This window comes from Lutjanus erythropterus, chromosome 10, assembly GCF_056507025.1.
Source record: "Lutjanus erythropterus isolate fLutEry1 chromosome 10, fLutEry1.hap2, whole genome shotgun sequence".
Classification (NCBI taxonomy): domain Eukaryota; kingdom Metazoa; phylum Chordata; class Actinopteri; order Lutjaniformes; family Lutjanidae; genus Lutjanus; species Lutjanus erythropterus.
Window position 1 is genome coordinate 23016962 of NC_139326.1, and position 27873 is coordinate 23044834.

A 27873-nucleotide genomic window follows, 5' to 3' on the forward strand; every position below is an offset into this window, starting at 1 on the left:
CATTCACAGTCAAGAGTAGGATGAGAAGATCAATACTACTCTCATGTCTAACTGTTGATTGATCTCACTGCTAAACATTGAGGATTAAAGTAATTGCCCTTGTGGGATGTCTTTGCTTCTATTTTAAAGCACATTTTATGACCCAAATACAAAAGGACACTCCTCACCACTGAAACAGATTATTGAAACATACAAGCTAAATCTATTCAATAATTAAATCAAAATGTTGGATTTGAATTTCTCTGATGCCATTTAAGATTTGTTTACATCAGTGTTTTCTGTTAAATTTGTAGTAAAGCCTACACTTTCTATCTTGGTCAGGTGAGACACACACAAACTGCTGATGTTGCACTCACAAGTCAACCTCTTTCATCATATATGTCAAAATACCACAAATCCTTTGGGTCATATACAACCAAGTGATTAGGCTTTTAATTTAGGAGGAAAAGGCACTTTTTTTAAACTGACCTTTTTCTTTAATGCACTCTGTGTCAGTGCAGCAAATTTGAGAACAATTTCTTGTAACTTAATTATTTTGCCTGATCGTCTTGACTTTTCCGTCTGCTCTTTTCCCTCATTTCATCTTCTCTCTTTTTGTCTCCCTGCTGTTTTGACCGGCTAAAGCTATACTTGAGTCTTTCATTGGTTTTGGGAGAATTCAATCATGGCTTAGTAATTGTTAACAGGCACCCATCAAAACCAACCCAAGTCTTTGCCTTGTGCATTTTTCTACATCCTCTGTTTTAATTTTAGATTTATGGAGGGATAATTTCTATGGCAGCAGCATGTCCAAGCCCCCAAAGCCAGCTCGGTTGCTGTTTTTCCTGTGAGAGAAAGATGACTTTTGACCTAAAGTATTTGCCATCCATCTATCCATTTGCCCTTCATCCCATTCCTCTGGCGACCACACCCTTTTTTCTCCGCTCCAAATGCAGCCATCGCAGTGCGTTCCAGTCTCCCTCTGCCATTCCTTCTAACCAGCCTCCCTTCCATCTCTTATCCCCCAGCCCCACTGTGCCTCCTTACCAAGGGTGGGATAAGTGTGATTGGTTTTGTATGTATTCAATGTGCAGGGTTTTAGGGCGCTCAGATGGTAGTGATTGGGGTTGTTTTGTAAGACTATGTGGAGGGTAAGCATCTTAGCGTGCTGTAGGGCCTGGCCAAAGAAACCACACAGCTCCACCAACAGCACTGCAGCGCTCCTCTGCCTGGGATCTTGGTTTTTCTCCTTCACTTTTTGTTTTTTTTGGTCCTTTTTTTCACATGTTGTGCCTCTCTCAATCTCTTTCTCTCCTCATCTCTTGTTGATCTCCTTTTATCTGCAGTTTGAAAGGGATTTGTACTTTTTTAGTCTTCTCTTAGTGGTGTGGATGTTTCTTTGTTTTTGGTTCATTGGAGTTGTAAAAACAGATGTGCGTTGAAGATGTGAGCCCTCGGCTGTTTCTGTTGGATCACACTTTCCAACTTGTACCAGTGAATCAACTTATTGTGGTCAAATAGAGAGGACTAAATCAGTCCCTAATTCAAAGTAATAGGTCTTTTGGTTTTCATCACACTGCTGAGTGAATACCGATGAACAAAGTTCTGCCAAACATTCAGTTTATTAATCATTTGACCGTTGAATGTGTGGCAAGTTTTTTTTTTACTTTTACGAATGTTGACATTGAACATGAAAAGTCTGTTTCTCAGCCTTTTTTTTTGGGCTTTCAAATCATCTGCGAAAAAACTATCCTTCAGTAACACTTTTTTATAACAGAAACCTACAGTACGAGTCTAGAGTTCCCTCTCTTTGTTCCTTCATTAGGTCTCACGTTTTCACAGACGAGAATCAGCTGAGTTTGTTAGTCTCGTTTTATCAGTGTATGATGAGGCCCCTTCTGAAAAATGCTTGTAAAACACTGAGGCACTCTGTAACAAAGAATGTTCATTTCTGAAGTCGCTCATATGCTGTCCATACATTCTCACTTACTGGAATGCCTTTTCTCCACTCATGTGGTTCAAACGATGCAATTCCAACAGAGTCATCCTATATTCCAGTAACCAATTAGCTTTGATGTTATGGATCTTGGGGTTTAGGCAGATTGTATTAAAGTTTTGTCCACTGTTGTAATGTGCCAATAATCTGCTGCACATTGTGTTGCACGCCCTCCCACAGAGAGTGTTGTGTCAGCTCGCTACAGAGGAAGACGATGCTGCGGCACAGACATTAATGAAGCATACAGGAGTACAACCTAAAGAGTACCATCTCAAAGTCCTGAGAAAGGTATTGGGCCTTTATTTGTCTCATTCTTGATACCCATTTAATATAATTATGTGGACATGTGCAAATTATGCTCCTTCTTGCCTTTCAGATGGTGGCATTGCTGCAGGAGAACAGTGGGAAGAGCTGCAGTTGTTTGAGCAACATAAATCAAAGGTACAGGACACTAGAAAAGAGGGTTATAATTCACAGTTACATAATTGATTAATCTGTTCATTTTCTGTACTAATTCTATGGTTTGTGAAATATCGAGACAGAATGAAGAAAACTGTGTGTGACATCTTCATATATATTCTTTGGCCAACCTACGGACAAAACCAGAAGATGTTCAATTTACAGTTCTATACAAACGAAACAAGAAAACAAGCAAATCCTCACTCTTGCTAAGCTGGAGCCTGTAAAATTTGGTTAGTTTTATCTGAAAAACACCCAAACAATTAATCAGCTATCAAAATAACTGATGATTAATTGACTCATTGTTGCAGCTGTAGTAGAAACTAGCTTCCACAGTAAAATCCTCTCCACCAATATTATAGTTTGCATGCAGAGTACTACATAATGTTATCTGTCTCAAGTCAGTTAAAATGATTTTTAAAGAGGTGTAGCACACTTAAGCATGTTTTTTGAGCTGTAAACAAAATTATATTACTGTACTGTGATAGAACACATCAATGCTGATGTTAATATTGACATTTCTCTGTGAACTTCGAGAGTCTGACAGCAGCTCGTGATTGGCCAGCTCCAACTACTGTAGCTCTTACCACTGCTACACTGACCAGTGTGGTCCAGTGTCTTATTAGGCATGAGGCCACGCACCCGGCAGTGGTAGTCTTGTGCACCGCAACCCATCCCCTTCTCTCAACCTCTTGCCTATTTTTAGCATTTTTCCAAATTATGTGGTAGGTGGGTGGTAGGCTCAGACCTGGGTTGCAGTTGCACTTTACAAATACACAAGTAGTACCTTTTTTAAGAAACGTCAAAACACGCACAATTTTAGGGTGACTGATGAGAAGTTCCAGATAATACAGATACTGTCTATATGACTTTTTGCAGGTGTTCATGTGATAGCATTGTCGCCACGTCAGAGGCTTGTGTCCCCCTGGTCACTTGTCCCGAGGCTGCTCCTCTCATTGGTGCACTGCTGCAACAGCCAGTGACTTGTGTCAGGGCAGCGCTTAGTGAAGAATTCCTGGATGCTGTGAGCTCTGCCTACTCCAGGTACTATGGTTTCCAGAAAGTTCTTATATGAAGTTGTGTATAAAACACACAATCCTGTTTGTAGCAGGATTTTTTTCAGATGTGATGATAATGTCAGTGCTGTTTCTCTTTTTTTGCAGCCAATGCTTGTCATTGGAGGAGCAGGCAGTGGTTTCTCTGTGGTATCATAACCTGTCCAGCCTGGAGGAAGCGGTGCTCAGTCTGTTGGAGTGTGTTCTCACCATCCCAGGGTCAGCACCACAGAAGATAAACCAGCGACTGGCCCAGTCACTGTTGGTGAGTAATTTATTGTTAAGAGGATTATGCAGAATCACAACTTAAAAATGAGACAGTCATGTATCAATGAGTCATCAAGGCCATGCCCCTTTTTGGGAGAAAACTCACAGTCCCACATATTGGGAGAGATAGGAAAATGAAAAAGGCTCCTCATCTTTCCTGGAAAGGAAAGGATCCCAAAAGGAGAGCAGTGCGAATGTATGAGCCTCCAGAGCACAGTAATTGTTATTACCAATAGTGAGCTAACATTAGCTGGAGTGGGAGGCTGCAGACTGTTGTCTGTAACTAAATCTCAGCCTTGGTTACATCAACAGTTGTCCATTAACAGATTTTGTTATTTACAGACAACATTTAGCCTAACAATACCTATACCTGTTAATTCAATATCAACAGTGTCTGGCTGCTGCAGTTAACAAAAATTTTTTCTATAGGCTAATGTGCGGATTTTCTCAATTAATCATATAGTATAATGAATGTCAAAAAATGTGAAAAATGCTCATCACAATTCCTTGGAGCGGAAGAAGACATTTGAATTGCTTGTTTAATCCAAACAACAGACGAAAAACTGAAAGATATGTAGTTTACAAGTACTCAAAACTGAAAACAAGAGTAAATCTTCACATTTGAGATGTTTGTTTCACGTTTGGCATCTAAAAAAAAGATAAAAAGGACTAAAACAGTTATTAAAATAGTTGCCGGTTTGTTGATTGACTAATCAATTAATGGACTGATTGTTTCAGCTCTAGTTAAGTTTATTGGTGAACTGTCTGGTTTTGTTTCAAACCAGCGATGTCTAGGCAAGTGTGCAGTGAAACACATGGTTTAAATCTCAAACATTTTATTTTACCTCCATGAACAACTACTTTGGCAGCATCATTATGGGAAGAAAGTACTCTTATTACAGCCAAGCCAAAAGGCCGAAATATAAAGTACTGCACTTGGAGAGCTATCATTGTGAAAATATAGTGAGAGTGCATCTAAAGTTTGTAAAAAAAATATCTAACATCCTCTTGTTATACCATTGAGTAACTAATATTGGCCTGCTTTTACCTTTGCAGAGTTGCAGAGAGATGTGTATTATCTTGTGGCATTTTCTGTAATTTTACTTCTGCTTGAATTGGCAGCATTTAAGACTGTTGATAAATTGGTGACATATTGTTGCCGTTAAATGGATTTGTTGTGTACATAGTTTGACTCATCTGCCCTGAATTATAGAGCCTCACATCAGAAATCTCTGCACACTCCATATGTGTTTAGCTCCACTTTGGGCTGCTTTGTAAACTGTGAAACCAAACAGTTTGAATATAAAGCCTCCTCATTTTATTATGAGGTATGGAGTTGCAATGTTTTCATATGCATAGTTCTTGGAAGCGTTCCATCGCTTTTTTGGTGGACCTTTATTGACTGTTTTGGCCTGGCAAACTCACACCATTTGGCTTAGCTCTGCATGCATCTCACATCATTTGGCGAGCTCTAAACTGCATCTCACATCATTTGGCTTGTGCTACACAGCCTTTACTGTGCTGGGTAAGTACTGAACTCTCTGTCGCTTGAGTCCTTGGCCACTCCTCACTTCATATTACTTAAGATCATGCCCAGTTCAAAAGTCAGAAGTGATTTTTGATTTATAGATTGTTAGAACTTAGTAATTGAAGATGATATCCACATTACTACAACGCAATCAGAAAATACCAGTGGTGATTTGTGGCCACCAGGGGCTGCTTTTTATTTAGTCCCGCAACAACCTGGAACACGTTAGACAAATTAGCGGAGCGGTTGTGGGAATGATAACAATAAGATAATTAAATGTGTCACTGAAACTAGACAAAACACTGAAAGTAGGTGCAATGATGTCTAACAGAATCTAAACCTGTCTCTACAGAAGCGTTTCCCAAACTTAGGATCGGGATCCAAAATGGGTCACAGTCATAGTAGTAATAAGTTAGAGTAACATAAATTGGCACTAATCCATATGAACATTAGCACTGATTAAAGGAGCAATATGTAGCAATTGCATGTGCAAAAATGAGTACTATTGTCCACATAGCAAGTTGGAGCCGTATGCAAGATATCAAATAGGTTAAAATCCTATTTAATATACATATAACTGTTAATTGTCTGTCAGTGTAAGCCCATTATTCTGAAAATAAACCCCCACTGCTCTGAAAATAAACAATCTGGACTTTGAATTAAGTGGCTGTCTGTCTCACTGCCTGCCAGACTCCCATTAACAGATTGCTCAGTTTAACCATTATAAACATCTATGCCTTCTGCAAGTTAATTGATGATTTCTTTTGAATCATAAACACTCACTCATTCGGCAAACATTTGGCACAAATTTTGAGTAACGTGAAATGGAAACAGTCATTCCATCCCGGAATAGAAATTTCAAAGGAGGACACCGCAGCCACAGCATCAGTGTCAGAGAATCCAGTATTTCATTCATTCAATAGTATTTAACATATTTCTTGATCTCTGATGAAATCTTGTGGTCACTTGATGATTTTTTTTTTTACAGTAAATATGTCAGATTTCTCCTGTAAAGCAAAGTAAAATACAGCTGTGGTCAAGAAATGTAACAGCTACCTCACTAATGGTTAAAACTATAAACCAGTGCAAGGCTTCAAACACAAGCCACCATGTTATGAACATGATACAAACACTAACAAAAAGTCATATTTGTCTTTGAACATAAAACAGCTAACTGCTAACTGAGACTACTCTGTCCAGGTGTGATGGGAAATGTAGGGAGTCACTACAATATTTTAATAGGAAGACTTGTGTTGATCCGCTCCTGTATGCCATGTTTAAAGATACTGCATTACTCTGTTACAGTACTCCTGTACCAATTTCAAATTAAAACCCCTGTACCGTTTCAGTAAAAGTTAGTTATGAGGTGGTGAGAAACTTAACATTACTGTTAACAAATTTGATTATTGCTGTGATGTACTTTAATAATGAAATAAATACATGTCAAAAACATTTTGAATTAAATAAATAAATTTAAATGGTTCTTCTGTTCTTTATCAGTTCATAAATGTAGACGTTATGGCAATCAATGATGCATTTTTGTAAGTTTGGGTCCCAGGGAGACACCAGATATCTTTTGGGTCTCAAGCTGAAAGAGTTTGGGAACCCCTGCTCTACAGTAATTAATCTTGAAGTAGGCGTGATATAAAAATAGAGTGGAGGCAAGTAGATTAATCTATGTAGACATGTTTTCTATAAATTGTTTGTGCCAAACGTCTTTGCCCAGCAATATAATACCTTGTTTGTACAGTTATGGATGGCATCCTATTTACCAAGGGTACTGATTGCATTGCGTTTGGGAGCTGTAAATGTCAGTTGAACAAGAATTTACCTGCCTCATGCTAACTTCAGTGAAGTTTGTCAGTTGTGTCACTCCTGTTTTCCCAGGGTGATGGTCCACTTGAGCTGTGTACATACCAGGCTAGAAACCCACACTTTAAGGAACTGTTCCTAAAATTTTAGATGGATTTGAACACATTGGTGTTCATGTATCTGAATAACTAACTCTGAATGTAAAGGAATATACCTGCCTGTTGATTCCACTTGATTCCATCATCTTGAGTTTTACTGTCCCATCATGGATCCTGTGTTCATTTTTGCAGCAAATTTTTGTTTAGTCCTTGTCAGTAAGTACAATGCCATGTAGTTTTAGTCATATTAAGCTGACTGAGACTAAAACAAAAACAATTCAGACAAATAAAATATCATAAGATTTTAGTTCTAAATCTGTAGTAGATGTAGTCAACTAAAATCTAATGGATTTAATGAAAGTGTAATGCATTATTTAATATTCCCTGGAATTTCCAAACTCGTTATATACTCGTGTAGGAAATATGTATTAACCTGCCATTAGCATTAACATTACATATACTACAGTTTTCTCCTTTTCCAAATCATATGTCTAGGATTAAGTATACTACATTTCTTCAAACATGCACTTTTTATTAAATATTTGTGTCTGTTTCAGTTGTTTCAAATGACAGTGAAACTTTACACTTATTATCTTTGGTGTGTCAATCAATCTTTTAATTTACAATCTAAGATTAGAAATTCTGCATTACTCACTTTTCTAATCAGCGCAGGACAGTGGTGGGTTTTCTTTTAGCTTGTAATGTATTTCAGTGTTAGTGAAAACACACCAACTCAGGTTAGTTTATAAAATAATGTTAGTTTGAAAAACAAAAACATTTAAGTGTTTACCTTTGCACGACTTTCACAATGACTCATCTGCAAATGTTGCTTCAAGGGCTTTGTTTTCTTTGATGTCAGATGTGATATTTATCCATATGTCTTTTCTTCTCTTTCTCCCAAATGTTGATATTTCTGTACAGTTTATGAGACATGAAGCAAGTACGTTCTAGTTGACCTCCCGGGTAGATGGGTACTTTCCAATTGTGTGTGTCTAACCTCCTTAGCACACAAAGAGATTGGATCTCTTCCCGACTCGTCCCTCCATAACATTTTTGCTGTTTTTTAATTCGGTGATGAAAATTTGAATAGCTTTTATCATAGATTTTGTCATCATTAATGATTTTTTAATTAGTTATCATCCTATTTTCAGTAGTGAAAAAATGTCATAGACAAGAACTATGATTATTAAATTATTAGTCAAGGAAATTAACATTGCATGGATCCGTTTGTTTGCGCTCCCATCCCTTTCTTATTGACCTCAGTTTTTATCACCTCACTAGTTCACACGCACATGTATGACACACATATGCCTGTAGTCGCCGTGCTATGTTTATGATATTGCATCTGGTATAGCGTGTCTGTCGTTAAGAGGGTGGGAGGCATACGTTTAGGTTTCACTTAGCCTTCAGGTTGTTTGGATATCAGATGTGCGTTTCACATGTGTGTCTGTGTATATGCGAGTCTCTGTTGGCGTACACGTGTGCAAGAGCAAAAAAAAAAGAGGCGTCTGAGTTGCCTGGCTTGTCTCTCTCCTCGCCTCCCTTTCACTCTCTTGTTTAAACTGCAATCAAAAATGGGAAACATGAAATTAGGCCCACATTCCTCGTTTTGGCTCGTCCCACCCCCCTGTGATCCAGTGAGAGACACAGGCCCAATAACAATAAACACTCACTTCCTGGGCCTTACTGCCAAAAACAGGATGTTTGTTGTGTGCTGTAATTGACCCTCCTTGAAGTGTTAGTGGTAAGGTATGGAGGAGGACGCTCAAAAACCCATCTGTTTTCACTAGGGGGAACCATGACAGTTTGCACACATGCATGCACGCAGGCATGCAACCCACATGCAGAATCACACTGGCGTACATAAACTGTTTTGTCAGTGCTCACGCAAACACTTGCATATAAACCCTGCTCCATTTGATTAACGCTGTTTTCTGGCCTGAGAGGACAAAAAAACAAATGGACATGTCAAAACTAAGGTTGAAAAGAACTTGATTTGCATGTCGAGACATTGTAATGAGACTACATAACCACTGTGTGGGGCTGTTTAGTCTAACTGACTTCACTTGTTGCACTTTTTCAGTTTTATAAAACCAAGTTATAGGTTATTTGTTCCTATTTGGCCTTGATTTGTTATCATAATTATTGTAATACATGGTTTACTATATTTTTAACAAAAATTACAGGTTTTAAGTTGGTTATGAGTAAATCAAACAAATAGAAAGCTTACTCATAATTCACTCTGGCCCTCTTTTTAGTCTCTCTACTACTGTATTACACTGTGCTCCCCTTTTGGTGAAGCATATGCCCCTATAGATGAGTGGGGGGTGAGAGGGAGAATAATTGGGGGACTAGAAGATATATAAACATGGAGAGGGAGGCAGACATGAACAGTACAGCTGTTAAATGTTTGCGCTGGGGCGTTTTAGAATGTGTTAAATCTAAAACACATGATGAGTGTGCATTAGGCAGAGATGAGAGTAAGAGTGTGTGTGTGTGTGTGTGGGTGTGGGTGTGTGCAGGCAGGACTGACACAGTGATAAACTGAGTGGTTAATGGGGAGAGAGTGAGCGGGGACAAGCTGAGCCGCCATGGCAGGGAGGTTTGTAGATGATGCAATGGTGACACCCAGTGGTCAGTGTTTGGGAGTTAACATTTGTGTATTGATTTAAAAAAAAAATCTGTTAATTGATTTCGAAAAGTGGAACAGAAATACAGCCAAACAAATGCACAAAAAACAACAAATGTAGAACGAAAAAACAGCAAAAAAAAAGGAGGAAGAAACACTTTCGGTGACACAAAAAGAGGTTGCACATAATTTATCACATAAGTTAAAAGGTATTGACTTATGACACTATGACACAGATACCCAGTGAGACCATTAATAACAACACTGACATAGTGAATCTAAATTTCTCTAGATGAAACCCATTTCCCAATTCCTTCAGCCACATATCAAACATTGGGGCTTCTCACATTTTTCGAGTGGTAACATTTGTGTATTTTTGAGTTATTTATTCTGTCATGGTGGACTTTAGTATCTATGAAGCGGCATAATTTCACAGACTTAATAAGTTATGTTTTGTGTGTTTCAGCCTAAAGCCTGTGCTCAGTACTGCTCCATATTCTTGGTTGTAAACGACATCTTCAGGTGAGAGCTGGTGTGTCGTTTTGAGATTGATGTGATGCTCACGTGTGCAAGTGTTGTGTTTTTTGTTTGTAACATTTTCTGGCCACATTGTGTGTGTGTTTGTCCAACAGATCTATCCTTAAGCAAACTGAAGGGCCTGAATCTGTTAAATATCTTATCCAAACCTTTACCAGCTGTTTCCTCAGGGAACTGGCCCTGCTGCAGCATCAGGTAGGCCTGGACTTCTCAACATAAGATCTGAATGCATGGCATGAATATTTTTTATTTTAGGGCTGCGTCTGATGATTATTCTCATTATCAACTAATCTCCCCATTTTTTATATTTTTGTTGAATTAAGTGACTAATCTACAATTTCCCAAAGCTCAAGATGATATATTCATAGTCCTTGTTTGTTCTGATGACAACCCAAAACCCAAATATATTTGCTTTACTATCAATGGAAATAAAGAAAAGCCGGAAATCTTGGCTGGAACAAGTGATTTTTCTTTTGTATTGTGCTTGAAAAATGACAAACGAATAGTTGAAAATCTGAATTGTTTAAATTGTCTAACTTGTTAACTTTTTTTATTAATCAAGCGATCTCTATTTCATTTTTGAAAAATCAAGTTAAAATTCAAATCTAGTTAATATTAGAATTATCATCTGTTAATTTTTTTGTGGAGAGACAAAATAAAAAAAAAAATCCATGTTTTCTTGTCTTTTCTTGTTTCACCAAGTTTTATCTTGAAAACTTCCCAATAATTTGTAGTGACATCACGTCCTTTGCAATGTCGGTGATTTCACTGACACAAAGCAAACCCACAGTGCATGCTGTTTCTGCCTCTCTGAGACAGTTGCTAAATCTGGTTGATGCTGTGCAGTATCTAAACTTTTTCAAAGCAATGAAACACAATTTTAATAATGGAAATTTTGAACAGTAATACTGATCATCCAAATTTTACTGCGCGTTATCATTAAACCAGTAATTGGTTCATCCCTAAAGTACAGAGGTCTTTTTACTGATGAAATCTCAGATATTAAAGTCCAGTGGATTATGAACAGCACAGTCATCAGATTTTATCTGGATGCTGCAGTTTTACTGGTACTGCTGACAACTTTGGTGAAGGAATGAAGGAATTTAAATTCCTCTTTAGACAGGATGTTCACCTAAACTGTACAACAGATGTCCAATTATTCTCAGCCACCGTCTTTACTGTAAGTAAAAGGATGGTTACTTTGATGCCGCTGGCTTAGATGCACACACAGGGCGATGAACAATTACCTCCCCTCTGCAGGCAAATTCACTTAACATTTGATGAATCCTCCACATCATTATCACTTGATCGGGAGCCGGGAGCTCGCTGCTTACACACCACACACACCCTGCGGTTCACAACTCTGCCTCATAGACAATAGATGCAAATGGCTTTTAAATCATCAATTTGCAAGTAATAACTTTACACAACTAAAACACCTGCAATGTGTGGAAACCGTTGGGAGCTGTTACACTGACGTGGCACCATTTATTTTTCAACGTTTACTAAAACTCTCAGTCCTCACAGATTCTCTCAGATTTATATGTTGTGTGACTGTAGGGAATAATCTGGTACTCAAATGTCAGCCATTACTGTCAAAAGGCCAGAAAACAGATGAGTTACGATGTGATGTATGACTTGCTACATGGTTTTGTGAATATAGCCTAACTCCTTTTCGCCTCTATTAACCAGTAGATGGCAGTGCTACAGTGTATTTACAGTGGCCTCCACACTTTTATGGCTACAGTCACACAGCACTAAACGCTACCTATTACATGCCACATTGCACATTAGCACCCACTGTATCACCGTTACACAGCCTCCCATTTAAAATGTCATTTTTCAGGCTTTCAGAGCACAATGATGTACGAGTTTAAGGTATGCGTGATTTACATTGATGAAGCTCAAGAAAACTTGTGATTTGTGTTGTTTCAGACAAGTGTTTCTTTGAAGGCCCTGTTCCCACAGTCACCTCAGAGTGTTCTGGTTCCTCTCTTGACCCTTCCATCAGGTCAGTGTGTACATATACACTCTACATCTGTGTGTGTGTGTGTGTCTGTGTCTGTGTTTGTGTCTGTGTCTGTGTCTGGATATTTCACTCGTGACACAATGCACAAAACCCTGTATTGTGAGAAAAAGTCTATTCAGGTGTTCTTTAACTGTGTGTCAACAGAGTTTTCCTGCTGCGGAGTGAATGGGCTTCTGTGTGTCTTCTTGCAAATCAATTATAGTTAGTTAACAACCATGTTAAGTGTTAAATGTTGAAAGAGTTGACATAAAGTGTCATACCTCAGATGACATTTATACTGATGTTTAAAGGGACAGTCCATCCCAAAATTAAAAAAACTATATATTTTTCTTCCTTTGTTTTGAGTTGCAGAGTTGGAGATTGTTTGTAGAGATATCTGCCTTCTCTCCAATGTAATGGAACTAGATGGCACTTGGTTTGTGGGGCTCAAAGGACATTGTTATTCCTGTAAAGTCAGTGAAGATATAGCCAAATGGCATGCATGAGACACCTTTAAGTGTTATTTTAGACAAGAGGAAAGTTTTTAAACTGAGAAATCTTCCTTAGCTCATGTATGTAGAAAATGACATCAAATGGGAATTAAGGAGAGCTAGACTATACCATTAACAAATAGTTGCAGACAAGCTAAGCAATAATAACTTGGGCTCATCCTGGAATAGTATCAGGACTCACAATGCAAAGAAAGAGTTAAACTACAAATGTTCATTTCAAACTATGGTACATAAGAAAGCAGAATCCACCACCAGTTTCAGTTTCTACAATCTGAGTTCCTCCTCAGACTTCTACTAGCTAAAACCATGGTCATTTATTTGCCTCATGTTGCATAATGTTTAACTTAATATCTTGGTATTAGTTTTATTGTAACTTATTGTTTTGTTTTTTTTTATCTCTTTACCTGGCTGATTGATTTTACTCAGTATCTATGTTTTCTTGGTCCTAGTGTTGTATTTGTGTACCTTGTGTTTTCAGAACCAGAAATTGGGGAAATTGTTAATTTTATATGTGCAAAATGTATGCATCCCACTGCTGCACAACCTATTGTCTCATTGTCCCACAAATAAAGTTATAAAGTTAAGAAACAATCCACAGCAAGGTCTGTGGATTATCTTGAGTAACGAGATCATGATTTTAAGAAAGCGACATTGCTTTTAGGTTTTTCAAATGTATTTGTTCTTGGGGCTTTGAGCATCACAAATGCCATTTATTTACATTATATTCAAGAGAAGACAGACACCATTGCTACAGCCAATATCTCCAAAAGTCAGCAAATTCACACCAAAACAATCTAGACTGATAAATATCATGATATATATTTTTGTCACTGTCCCTTTAAGTTGCCTGTTTTGTATAAGCTACATTATTATGACACACAAATACACCTTTTTATTATTCTCATCAAGAAGAACCTATATACTCTATACTGAATATGTATTAGCGGTGTTTATGTATGGGAATCCTTACTGTTGAAGGGATGCTCAGTAGGTGAGTGCATGGGTACAGCGGAGTGGTGCTTATCTGTGTGTGCCCAGACTGGCCTGTAGGCAGGAATGATTTACATGAATGGGGCCATTTAGGGACACAGTGGAGCCCAGCCAGAACTCCGAGTTAATTATTACTGTGTGTGTATGTGTGTGTGCAGTGAAGGGCAATTTTTCACCAGAGACTGAATGGAAATGGTACTGTGAAAAAGTTGAAGATTTGAGGTTTTATCATGATTTGTGCTCCCTATGAAAAAGTAATAAATTAAGACTAACATTGCATTGTTAAAACAAAGCCTTGGGGGGAGAGACCTGGATCAAGATATCAAGCATATGAAATGTTAGAGTTTGTGTGTCAACTTGAAGTGTCATTTTGGTGGGATTTTAGTGCAACATTTGGTCTGTAGTAGGAAAGTTATTTTTGACAGAACAATGCAGCATGTTACAAACACCATGCCGGCCCCTTAAGCAGTTAAAAATAATAATCTGAACCAGGAAAAAGTAATTTTGTTAACTAACAGTGGTTTTCCAGTTCTGCTTGGAAAATACTGATGCCTGATATTGGAAAATCAAAAATGGACTTGTGTTACCCTCTGGACAGCAGTACCTTCCTGAAGACTCAGCTGGTTGAGACAAGGCATTCGCCCATGGTAGAGGATTTCCATTCTGATTTTACACTTGTGTCTTTTGTACATGAAAAACAAACGATGTTAGTGAGTGAGCTACAGGGGTGCTGCTTGGTGGATTTTGTTACATTTGGACAGAACCAGGCTAGTTGTTTTTGTCTGTTTGCAGTGTTTATGTGAAGCTATGCTAACCAGCTGCTGGCAGTAGCTTCATGTTTGTTGCACGAACATTAAAGTGGTATCGATCTTTTCCCCTAACTCTTAGCAAGAAAGCCAGTAATTGTATTTCCCAAAATGTCAAACCATTCTTATGTTGAGGTGCAGAATACTTCCATGTATAGAAAAAAAGAGGGACACACTCAGGACTAATGTCATCCAAACAGATTTTTACTTGTTCATGTCTGGCAGAAAATCACACAAACTGTTTTCTGCCATTCAGCCTGCACCATAGATCATGCGACTAAACATAATTGTTATTAATAAACATTACAAAACAACTATGTTCATCTCTATAGACATCAGGTTTTTCACTGTTCAGAAATCAGGTTAGACCCATAGTTGGCCATCAATATTTTTGGTTTTGTTTTGTTATGTGTGTTGATTATGTTTATTTGCATGGTCTGACAAATTTTCACAATAAATTATGTGGAAATTAATGTGTGATAATGAGTGGTGTGATCTATGTGATACCATTCTATATGAGGTCACATTGATTAGTGATTACTTTCACTCGATAACATGACCTGATTCAAGCAATGTATGCTGGCATGTGCACACTGATGAGGGATGGATAGCCAAAAACATTTTGTGTGATTTTCTGCCAGATATGACCAAGTAAAAACCTGTTGGGATGCTATTACTCCTGAGTGTGACCATCTTTTTTTTTTTCTATATATGGACATATGCAATTAGGATAATGCACCAGATGGTCAGAGTGTAGTGGTAACCCTGCGGATTGGACTGGTCCAGAATACTTCCAAATAAAAGACAAACTCAGAAAGTTAAGTTATTGCTGTCCACAGGGCGACACAAGTGAGTTTTGCACAACTTTCCAAATATCATGCAGAAGTATTTTCCAAACAGAACTGGATAAATTGCTGTTAGTGAACACAATTACTTTTCTAGTTATTATTAGTAACAGCTTAAAGGGCCAGAGTGTTTTTTTGTCACATGCCACATTGTTCTGTCAAAAATGCCTTTACTGCCGCAGAGCAAATGTTGCACTAAAACTCCATCTAACTGACTCCTAACAAACTTATAACAAATATTTCAAATACTTGTTTTTCAATTTCAGTGCTTGCTTAACTAACTCTTGGATAGAAAGCAAATTAAGTTGAACTCTTCCATTAACATTGGCTAGATAGCTGGCTTTGAATATTGTGAATACTAACTGATGGTAAAAAAAAAAAAAAAAAAAGTACATATACAGTAATTGCTACAGGTAATCATTATGTCTATCTAACTGAATGTGTTCTTGCAGAGATGCCCCAGGAAGCTTGGAGACATCACCTGAACTGGCTCAGCGGCTCATTACAGAGACTGACAGAGGAGGAAGAGGAGGGAGATGGAGACGGCAGCAGTAGCACCAGGTGAGTGTGAGAAAGGCTCGCAGAGAGAAATGTGTTAATGTGGGTCTGCTTCCAGCACCCTCCTGAATGCCTGTGTAGTGTTCTTATTTCCATTAGCTGCTGTTGAGGGGGTGGTTAGTCAGATATTTTCCCTTTGCATCACAGCAGAGAGGTCCTGGTGCACTATGTGGCTCCTCCAAGCGCTCATTAGAAGCTATTAGCTTGGGAAAGAGAGAGAGCTGAGGAGAAAACAAGTGTTGGTAAGCCCACTAAGAGTGAGAAAAAGAATGCAGAAGAAGAACTAGAGAACAGGGAGAAAGTGGACAGAGGAAAAGATATTATATTAGCATGAAATGGATAAAAGCAGAGTGAGTGGCCTTGGTTGGACAGATTTGAGAAAAACAGGATAGGGGATGCAGATAAAAAGCAGAGAGCAGTTGATATCCTAGAAATGGAGACGGCCAACTTGATACCCTCCAGCTGCGGTTTTTAACAGGGCCCATTATCCCCACCACTGCTCCATTCTCGAACTCCGTGCAAAATTCCCAAAACATTGTTCCGAGCCAGCGGTGGGAAAGTAGTATGTTGTGTTGCTCCGAGTGAAGATGCAGCTGCCAGGGCCCTGCAGAGGGGTCCTGCTGCTGTTCGTATTTGAGAGCCAAGGCGAGATGAGGAAGAGAACTCTAATGATGGTGTTAGGGAAATTTGAGAGATCCGTATCGCTCTTCTAACTTCGAGTCATAGTAGCCTTGTTGCGGTTCTCTTTCTGCTTAAATCTCAGTCCATCCTGCAAGCTTGCTCACTTTTTTACATTCTAGAACTTCATCATATCAGATGTGCTTGACGTTCACTCTTAAAAGGACTTGATTTTTCTTACCAAAAAAAAAATGTTATGAATGTATCTATGTATCTATCTATGTTTATCTATGAATGTAGATAAAAACAAAAAAAACATTACACTCAGAAAAAGAACAGAATTGTGGTACATTAATCCACAGTCAGACTACAGAAAGTAGAAAAAAAAGAAAACTGAATCCCTTTATTTCAGTTCTTTTTTTTTTTATTTCAGCACAGAACAATACAATGCAGACAAAAGACCAGGAAATAATTTTTGCCTGAAAAACATGAAAGACTTATCAATTGTTACATCAACTGGTCATCTCTGCTGTAGTCATATTTTTCCTTTTGCTGTCTCACTTTCTGTGCTCTGCCATCCCTCGTGTTTCTGGCAGGACTGCGTTCTGCTTCTTCCAGTGTTGAGTGAAAAGAGAGTGAAGTATTACAAATGTAAATGTGATTGATTATAAAGAGGTGGTAACAGATAAAATAAAATTTGTCTAGATTTCATTTGGATTTTGTAGGTTGAGTTGTTATTTAATGCTATAAAAACATAAAATGTGGTTCATCACTGTTTTATATTTTTTCTATGGGATGAAATATTGCCAGTTCAAAGAGCCAATCGCAGCTGCCCCTCAGTGTGATGTCACAACTGGGAACAAATAATGAGATTCAGTATCTAATTCTGAATCAGATTTGTCTCTTGATCATCCATTGCTTCTGTCAGTGGGGGTGGGACTAATATTAATGGCAGCCACTCAGAGTTGTGGCTCATTAATTAAGTTCTTACGATGTAAATGGTGTAAATTATTGCACTTACAATTATCAGTTGTATTTTACAACAGTAGTTTGGGGCAGGAAATTGAGAAGGAGAAAGTTGTACATGTTCACACACATAGCTTGGAAAATGTGAGGCTGGGGTGGGTTACGTGCCAGGATGTTTAGGAACTAAATGAGACCACCCAAATAGCACCGTCAGCCTTATAGACTTGAGAAATTGGGAACAAACTGACAGTGAAAAAAAATATAATTGATCTGACAAGAAATTCTCTCCTCTTACTTGTTTTTTCCAGAGGTTTTAGCCACATTTGCAGCCTTCATCTGCAGATTGAGTTTGCTCAGTTGTCATGTTGATGGATTAGTTATTATCATGTGACCCAAGTACAAAATTTCACTCTTGTGAAATTCAATCTTCTGGTGAAGGCTTCAAGATGTGTCTAAAAGTTATGGAAAAAATATTTGGGCTTGGTTTAGTCAAAATGCAGTTTCCAAGTTAGAAAATAAAAATAAAAGATAATTGATTATTTTTGCTGTGAATTATTCTTTTTTTTTAATCCATGCAACACATGCTCATGTAATTATGTTCTCTAGTGTGCTGCAGTGTGGTATCCTTCCACCACACCAGCATGGAAAAGTCCTTCAGATGCTCAAAGGAGTCAAGTACTTTGACAGCTCTCTACCTTTAGTGTTGAGTATTGGCTTTCCTCCTGTCCTGTAGGGGGCACTACAAAGTTTTTGAGTCCTGGTTCCTGCTTGTCCAGTGTGCCCACTGGGTCCAGGTGGCCACCCAGCTGCTGGTGACATCTGGGCCTGAGGACTGTGGGCCTCTCCTGTGGCTGCTGACCTTCTACCACCACCCCACCAACAGGGGGCACCACAGAGCACTGCAGCTGGTAAGAATTTCTCTTAAATGGTGCATTATTTTTCATTTATCTATTTAATAATGTTAAGATATTAATGCTAATGTTAATATGCTAAACATACCTCAAATGACTGACAACTGTGCCCAGCCTCATAGAACTGCTGGCATGGTTATAAACTGAGTGCTTCATTTATAATACAGATTTACAATCAATATTGATCTTAAGTACAACTTCCACAGAAAACCATGCATACGTAGTTATTTAGGGAACCTTATTTTGACATGGCAATTGTCTTATCTCTAAGCCAAGTGACTTGACTTCTTTTGTTCTGGTTTTATAGGGGCCTTGCAGTTTGTGCCCAAGCCTGTGGTGAAGTTTGCATTGGCTTTATGCAGCAGCGACACTCTTAAGCTACATGTTTGGCTTTGTTTGTCATCCCACTATTTAGTCAAGCAAATAATACATGTAGAGCTGCAGCGATTATATTTGATATTTGATAATCGGGTGGTTTAATCAGTTTCAGTAATTAGCAAAGAAAAAAGTCACAGTTTTCTAATTTCAGCTTTTACTCCTCAATGCCAATAAGCTAAATGTCTTTGTATTGTGGACAAAACAAGACATTTGAGGATTTCATCTTGGGCTTTGGGAAACACTAACATTTTTCACAATTTTAAAGACTAAACAATAAAGCAAGAAGAAAATTGACAGATTAATAAACAATGAAAATAACTGTTAGTTACAGCCTTAAATCTGTGTTGCCTGGCTTCAATCTCCTCTACCTTCCCCATACTGATTCATATACCTAAACTCTATGTATCAGCCGAAAGCGAGTATTGATCCAGTACCAGTGTGTTAGAAAAAATGTTTATTGTTGTTGTTGTTTTAGCAGCTCTATACTGCTAACTCTGTATGGATGTGATGTGATTGCTGTCATTGTTGCTTGTCCTGGCTCAGGTTATACAATATAAAATACGAACAAATACATACAGAAAATGACTTCACCATCCTGGGGAAAAGAATGGCGTACGTGACACTGCTGGGTAGTAGCAGGGTCCCCTTTTGGGGTTAATAAATTATGTAGTATTGGAAGAACCTATGTAAGCATGGTTTATTATGCTCAGTATCTTTTATGAATAGAACGTAAACACAATTATCTTTAGACTAATATATAGTATAAATCTCAGAACACTTTTGGAAAAGAGGGCCTCGTTGTTTTGTTGCCATTTAATTTTGAAATCTATTTTGACATTTTGCTCGTAATCTTAATTAGATTTATGTTGCTTGCAACATTCGTGTAGCTAAAGATCTGAGGTTTGTTTGATATGAGAGGAGAGCAAAGTAGTTTTTATATAATCTCATAAAGTCTGTCTACAGCATGTGCAGTATCATAACTCAAGAACGTAACAATGTGGACGTTCTGTTATTTGCTCTTGGCAGGTGTATTGTCGTTTAAAGCCACAGAACAAATACGGAGAAAGCAGAATAACACATTAAAGAATAAATTATGGATGAACCCTATCTGAGAGGGAGAGAATGAGACAGTGGCGAGCAGAGACTACAGAGATACAGATGAGGGAGGGGAGCCGGGTGAAAAGGGTGATGTAGTATTGATTTCCCAGTGAGTGTCTGGCCAGCTGGCCTGAGTTTCATCTCTCTGTCTCCTGTTTGTCCGCCTCCTCTCATAACCCTGGGAGACTCGCTGTCGTTGCCGCCATCTCTCCCATTATGATCGTGTGTTCAGCTCACACGGGGTTGTCTTTGCTCATCATTTGTGAGTTACGAATGTACTGATTTTTATTTGCAGGAAAGATACTTAAAGCAAAGCTTCTTGATTTCAGTGTGGTCTATAAATAAACATCTGTCAGCTGACCTTAGATTTGTCATGTGACCTGTGTTTCCAGGTGCGTGCCAAAGAAGCATGGAACCACCTACACCCCCTGTTCATGGTCTCAGCTCGTCCTCTTCCTGTTGACTGCCTGCACTCATTGGTCTCTCTGCTGTCATCACCACAATCTCAGCGACCATCGCAGTCTCCATTATTGATCCTCAACCTCTTAGTCAACTTTACTGTTTTCTCCCAACAGTCGCTGAGTGGATCAACAGAGATTTTACAAGCGGTGAGGAAATGATCTGTTTTCGTCCGCCAAAAATCTGTTCTAATCTGTTTAGACAGTCATGCACAACATGACTCATTGTACATTTTGTTCTGTAATGAACAAAACTGAGACTTTAAGTTCATTCATGACCTAAGAAACAGTAGCTGACAAAAAAACATCTCACCACAAGCACTACTTTATAGCTTCTCTGCAGCTTTTGAACCCATCACAGCAAATTTCCTCACCATGGAATTGTAGATGTTTAAATTCCCACTCCTGTGATTACTTTGAGGACCTTTCATATGTGTTGGCTGAAAAATTGAGATTGAAAGTTCAGTCTTGACCATGAAAACAGCAGTTGACAGAACAATCTCGCAAGTTCAACTTAGTAGAAATGTAGATAGTTTTTTTTTTTTCAGGGCTGTGATGCTTCCATTAAAGTGAGAACAATCTCTGATATCTTTCCTGGTTGTTTTATATTCTATTCAATGGATAACAATAACTGCACAGACAATCAACCCAATTAACATCAACAATTAACCCAAATACTGATTGCAAAAACTGCAGAAGTATTTCCTGTGAATACTGCATCAGAGATGAATTTTCCTGATGTTTTTGGTTACTTTTCTTATAGTTCTCTGTATGATGATTTTTTTTTATGTGTAGCAGTCATCCATACTTAACTGGCTTTTTGATAAATTCAATATTTCTGTCTCCCTGACACTTGGGCATAGTTCTATTTGCTCTTTTGTTTCAACTGCATACCTTTTAATGCAGAATGAGGCTGTATAGCAGAGAGTGAAGGCTCTGTGAATATACCTCGTGTTCAGGTCTTCACTCTGCCGTTGCCCTGTGAGAATTTTTGAAGTGTATATATAAATAGTAATCTCAACTTTTAAAGTAGTTTTCTTCATAGAAATGAATGAAATGTTGAGATATGAAAAGTTTTCTTACACCACTTAAAATCAAGCACTCTTCACAACCCCAGTGAAGTTTGGAGACCCCTAGTGGCTGTATGGATCTCCAGGTTGGGAACCAGTGACATACAGTATATACGCAGTAGCATAGCAGATTTGAATAAATGTAATGTGTGATAATACTCGCACTTTGGACAAGATGTTCTTCCTCTTTAGGTGGTTTATAAATTAAACCAAATCAAACTTTTTATTTGTGGCTAAATATTAGTTGATTTCTGCATTGAATATTAGGTGGTACTTAGTCTTTGAGTTTTAAAGGTAATTTTGGATGTTCAACATTATTTTTTTATGCAAAATCTCTCATTCCATGCAAAACACAGTTTAATTTTTGGTTGTCAACTGGGCTGTAATCATTTAAATGTGGATATATTATGAAATACACAAGCTTGGCACCACTTTTTGAAAGTTTGATTTAAAATACATATCTAATAATAAGTCCCGTTTCTTTTTGATACAAGGCCTTTTCAGAAAACAATTTTGCTTTTTGGCTTTGTCACAGGCAGTATCCTTTTGTCTTTGTGTGTGTGTGTGTGTGTCAGTCCAGGTGGTGGATCGGTCTGGTCTGGTCGACGAAGCAGTGTGTGTTCTCAGCTCACTGGAGCTCAGACTAAACGAAGGAAGCTGCTTATCAAGCGACGCAAACAGAGTTCATCTAAGGATTAAGGCACTTCAAAACACACTAACGCATATGCATGCAGCATCGAGGCCCTGCTGAGAACCAAGTACACACACTCTAAAAGAGGTGGGAGTGCATACCCGCACACACACACACACACACACACACACACACACACACACACATTCATTAATGCACATAACCACACAGTGGTGAGTTCTTCCTCGGCTCAGGGTTTTTTCAGGGCACCTTTGCAGAATGACAAATAGCTGCACTCTTGTGTAGATATGCTGTGGTACAATGACAGGAGTGTGTCAAAACAGCGCGGCGAGGACAGATTATGTGGAGAGGCTGCAATTATTCGCGCACACACACATAACACAACTACAAGGCCCACAAGGACACTTGAGCAGTGACAGATCACACTGCAAAGAAGCAGCAGCTCGTACAACGTGTCCGAGTCCTCCCACTCACATAATTGTCTGACAATATGAATCCTTCACGCTACACATGCTGACTGAAAGACGTTTAGGCATGGAGGACAGGACAAGCGGACGCCGGTTATCTCGGTATAATTACTATTTGTGCTAATTTGTGTTCATGTGAAAAACACATTCCATTAGCACTGAGTATATGATAAAATGTAATAATTCAATGTGATGCACATTTTCTGTTGAATTATTATGGATGAAGATGAATGACTGTTCTGTTTGTGTTTAATCCATAATTTCAAGCACAAATATTTAAAATTACTGTGGAGCCTTACATATGAGAATGTAATGTTTTTGCATTGGTGTTTAGTTTTAAATTTGGTAAATGAGTACTTGTTATTATTTACCATGATTTGTGTGCAGATTTGTATTTGACCCTTGAAAGTAAAAAAAAAAAAGACTAAAGATTGGAGTAATTTTTGGAGTTCCAGTGTAAAGTGAATGTCTTCAAACTCAGCAGTCTGTTTTCAAGAAATGTTATGCAGTCAGATCTCAGCTTAACAATGATCTCCTCTCCATGCCCTTTGACTGCAGTAGAAAGATGTTATTCTTGTCCCAGTAAACATTGATTGAGACATTGACTGACCGCTGTTTGAACGTCCAATCAAGTATAATACAGTTTACATTCATTTCTTTAATACCATTTATGTTTATTTTAACAATGGCTGTGGAGTCTTTTCAAAATTATGATCAATATTTCCTGGTTTGTAAGAGAGGGTCTGACTTGACCATTATGTGGAAATGAGGTCAACAACCATCCTCCTCATAGCCAAGTTGCAATTTTTGACATTGGACCTCAACCATTCGACCAATGGTTGCTTGGATTGATCAGAAGACATTGCAGTCAACACCACAAACACCTGTGTGACCTGAGAGGGAGGATTGCAGTACAGCATCATCACATATTTGTACACTGTTTGTGCAGAAACTTCTTTCATACAAAAATCTATCATCCGATTTTCTTCACTGGATTTGTGAGGAAAAATATATACTTGGATTTCACTCAACCTTTTTTATGAATACATTACACAGCCAATGTTTAATTCAGCAATACTCTATGAAATGACGACCTGGCTGTGATATCTGTACCTTAGTTGCATATAAAATCAGTCTAATAGGCATGGGGTTTTGCTCCCTCAGTCATGGAAAAAGCTTAAAGAAAAGTCATGCATTTATTTTAAGAAAACATTTTATTTTAGTATGAACATACCAGAGATTTTCACTTATACAAAGCAAAACCCAGACATACAGATGTAGAAAAACCATCATTTACACATGTAGAGATGCCTGAGAGTCATCGGTTGTATATTTTCAAGTGCTGTTACAGGCCAGAGTGAAGTAATTTATGTATAAAAACATGATTCACCTGAAGGCATTCCCAGTCTAAACTCTTAAGAACCAGATCATGGCTTCAGACTAAACAGACATGAACTCACACCTACACAGCCACACACATACAGAGACTAACTTAAACACAGCGGCTCAGGTTTCCTGAATGGAGGTGCAGTGTCTTTCTCCATGAAATATCTCTCTTTTCCATGATCTGTCATGTTAGAAACGGACGAAATAACATAATTTTTGTTTCTCTAACGACAGTAATGCAATGAGCAACATCACATCTCCCCAAGAACAGCTTGTGTCATTATTGGTCCACACATACACACCAGCTTTTTCTTCAGACTTGAATGAACAGAACTGCTGTGCTCTAAAACTTGCCAGTTGGCCTTGGCTGTAGAGTAAGAGCAGTGCAGCCTTCTGGTGTTCACACTGTTGAGTGTTTCTGCAGCATCCCCTCTGAGGAAGAGGAAGAGGAGGTTAGCACTGGACCTCCGTATATCCCACATGCCAAACTCCTGTCGACTCTGTCTGTAGTCGGCAACCTGGAAGAGAAAGATGCGTACAGATTTGAGCATTACAGAACATTTGGTAAATGTCTACAATCCTCTGGGCGAACTGTTGGTATCTACCTAATATGAAGGCAAACAGTGGATAAGATGTGTGTTCGGTCCAGACAAATAATGCAGTTCAGATGTTGTGTGGCGTTAGGGAAACTGACCGATACTGGGATTCTGAGGCAGATACCAAAAGTTCATAAAAACCTACAATGGATCACCCGATATAGTTTTTGAGGAGAATCTCTTAAATTTAGTTAATAAATGATTGTGCTCAAAGAAAAGTACTGAGCAGAACGTTTGAACAGTTGAAAGTTGACCTTTCCAGTACCCTCTGGTGAACAAACTATGTAATGCAAACACTGTTTCTAACATCGGAGAGCAGACGTGTCTGCTGCAGTTTCTTGGTTAGACTTGCAACAGATTAATTGATTAGTCTAAAGAAAGTTTCCAATTATTAATTTCCAACTCTTTTGATAATTAATTGTTTCATCATTTTTCAAGCAAAAATGTCCTTGGGTTTTGGACTGTTGGTTGGACAACAGATACAATCTGACAACGTCTCTGTGGGCTCTGGGGAAATTATGAGCCTTTTTCAGTAATTGATAGTGAAAATAATAGTTGCAGCTATATTCTTGCTATTAATCTTCTCAATTATAATTTATACTAATATGTATTGCATAATAATTATTATTAACTGTTTTTCTTATTTATTAATCTGTAAATTATGTTGTCAATTATTTGATCAATTGTTTAGTCTATAAAATGATAGACAAATGTCCATTATGATTTCCCAGAAACCCGAGGTGACATCTGACTCATCGACAAATAGTTTTAGCAATAGATGTGAGCAATAAGCTAATGGAATTTCATAATTATGACCCAATTCATTTATCAGTCAGTCAGGTTCTATTAATAAGTTCCAACCCTGAAAAGAAAAGATGTTTGTCATAGTTTTGACCCCAAGTAATTATACTCTTTGATAGTTCAAAGTTCTCTGAAACTCTCCTTTAAATTCATTTAACAATAAAGTATTTTCCTGAAATATAGTGCAATTCATTCTGCACTAGTGCACACACCATGGATATGATGAATATGAGATGATTTTTCACATCCTACAAAAAAATCTTGGAAAATAAAATCCCTAATAACTAGGTTTGAAAATCACTCGAAATGAGCTTTCAGCTTCAATAATCAAAATCAAATGCAGAATCTGTCTTCCAGTATTTTTTTTCTTTCCACCCCTGCCCATTTGTGACCAGCATGTATCTGAAGACAAAAAAAAACTTTAAAGACGACAGCGTCGCATACCTGACATTATATCACACTTAATATCATATAGACTTTGAAAGAATTTGAAAAAGAAAATCATCTGTTGATCTTTACAAATCAAGACTCTGCAGTCTAACAATGGCATAACCATCACTGCTAGAAAAGAAATGTTTAAATTGAAAAATCAAATTGAATTGTGGATGTGGAGAATCATGATAACCCTACTAATAACTCAGTTACCCAGTAGAACAGCTTCTCCTGTATGTTATCTGTTAAAAGCAAAGGATCGGCCTCTTGAGACCAGTGCTGGTGTGTTCTGGTTCGGTGGTGAGTGGACTGGACTCCTGTTCCTGCTGAACTGAGCCAGTGGTTCTATAGGACTGATTATCAGCTCAGTAGGCACAGGAAGCCAGTCCCAAATCTTTCTTGCTCATGAAGCACTGGCTCGCTATGAACACATATTTCTTTCCTTTTTTTCCCCCCTTTCAGTGTCTGTAATGAAGCAAAAAGCAATGCCAGCTCAGGCTGCGTGTCAGGCAGCGTTCTGCTTTGCCAAACCCACAAGAAACCACACCACTTCAGGTTCAATTAAACTGTGTAGGTTGTTCGATTTCACTAGGTGGTGAAAGGTGTGGTTGACACGGTAGAAACCTCTCCACCACGATGTCAGCAAGACCATGGCTGGATGGTGGGAGCTATCCAAAATGATTGGTACATTGCTGGCATAAAAAAAATGCTGTGGGACTATTTTAGGAGTCTGATCATGAAAATCTAACTGTAAATGCATCAAAATCACATTCCAACACCTTCTGTGTGAAGCATGCACGCGTACTGCAGCACATGAATGAAAAAGTTATACTTTGAAATGTAACAGCTCCCTAAAATATGCTCAGCATTAAAAAGACAATCAGTCAAGTTTAGTTGTGTGAAGACAAGAAGAAGGTGTGGGTGGTGTGGGCAGAATAAGTTTATTTTCGGTGTCTTTATACAATGTTGCTTTGTCCTTTGATGTGCAGAGCACCATTTCCCTCCCATTAGAGTGTAATAAATCACCTTTTAGATACGCGCTCTGATGGCAATTCCTCTCTTTTACAGGCCTTTGATGGTCATTACTCTTTTAACAGGCCCTAAATATAGGTCTAAAAATGGCAGGCTCCACATGGCCCTCATTTCTAATTCACACATCTGTCCTCGTTTAGTCGCCATTTTGTCGTCGTGAATATAGAGCGCTATAATACCTCCTCACGGCTCATATTCTGATTTGCCAAAAAAAGACTGACCAGTTCTAAAATACATTTTCAGCCATCTGTCACTGTTTTGATTAGGGAGCGTTTTGTCCAGAACAGTATAGCTTTGCATTACAATTATCTGGTATAAGAGTGGACTCTACACCCACACTGAAGCAAAGGTTATACAGTAAGTTACTTTACATGAGTTATTCTTTGCATGTCATTCAGCTGAAGTTATTGACAGCTTCGTTGTTTGCTGATGAGTGAGGCCTTGTTTATTCTGGGAAACTTTTTCTTTGAAAGAAGCAGAATGGAGGTTGTTGTGTAACAGTTCCAAAACAAATCTATCTTTTGGGACATGTGAGACAGACTGAGATTTATTGATCATTGAGCTGGCAGGAACAGTTGGCAGTTTGCATTGTTATCTCCTGTTTAAAGCTTATCTTGACTAATTTGGGAACCCTTTCTCAGCACATTCTGTAATGCTTGAAACAAAGCGTGCAGTGTAACCCAATTGACAATTCCTGCTTTTCGAGTTATCAGTGGGTGTTTTACAGGATCACAGCCTTTTGTTTCTCCTATCTGAGACAAAACAATAGAAGCTTGTATCGCGCAGTAAATCCACAGTAGAAACACTAAACTGTGCCAATAATGTGAAACTGACATTCCCTAAATGATGGAAAAATCTAAAATCGTTGCAGGATTTACATCTTTTGACTCGGTGTTGTTTTCCTTCGCAGTGTAGAAATGTGTTGTGTG

The 27873-nt window shown here is 38.3% G+C and overlaps 2 protein-coding genes across 3 annotated transcripts in view; one reads left to right on the top strand and one right to left on the bottom strand.

The window, feature by feature from the left end:
- The window catches only part of fancc (FA complementation group C), a 39567-nt gene extending 16762 nt beyond the window's left edge, over positions 1-22805 (top strand). The window contains exons 4-15 of one of the 2 annotated variants that reach the window (XM_084729546.1): positions 2156-2263; positions 2352-2416; positions 3314-3478; positions 3598-3754; positions 10290-10345; positions 10456-10555; positions 12296-12371; positions 15974-16082; positions 18397-18571; positions 20443-20658; positions 22159-22324; positions 22357-22805. In XM_084729546.1, coding sequence (XP_084585672.1) covers positions 2156-2263; positions 2352-2416; positions 3314-3478; positions 3598-3754; positions 10290-10345; positions 10456-10555; positions 12296-12371; positions 15974-16082; positions 18397-18571; positions 20443-20658; positions 22159-22324; positions 22357-22499 — 1536 coding nt within the window. In that variant the 3' untranslated portion in view covers positions 22500-22805. Of the gene's footprint in view, positions 1-2155; positions 2264-2351; positions 2417-3313; positions 3479-3597; positions 3755-10289; positions 10346-10455; positions 10556-12295; positions 12372-15973; positions 16083-18396; positions 18572-20442; positions 20659-22158 lie in introns of both variants that reach the window. The other variant, XM_084729545.1, reaches the window with a different exon arrangement.
- Positions 22806-23892: 1087 nt separating this feature from the next.
- Positions 23893-27873, bottom strand: part of aopep (aminopeptidase O (putative)) — a 105122-nt gene continuing 101141 nt past the window's right edge. The window contains exon 17 of the mRNA XM_084728708.1: positions 23893-24601. The gene's annotated coding sequence lies outside the window, so the exon portion shown is untranslated. The remainder of the gene's footprint in view (positions 24602-27873) is intronic.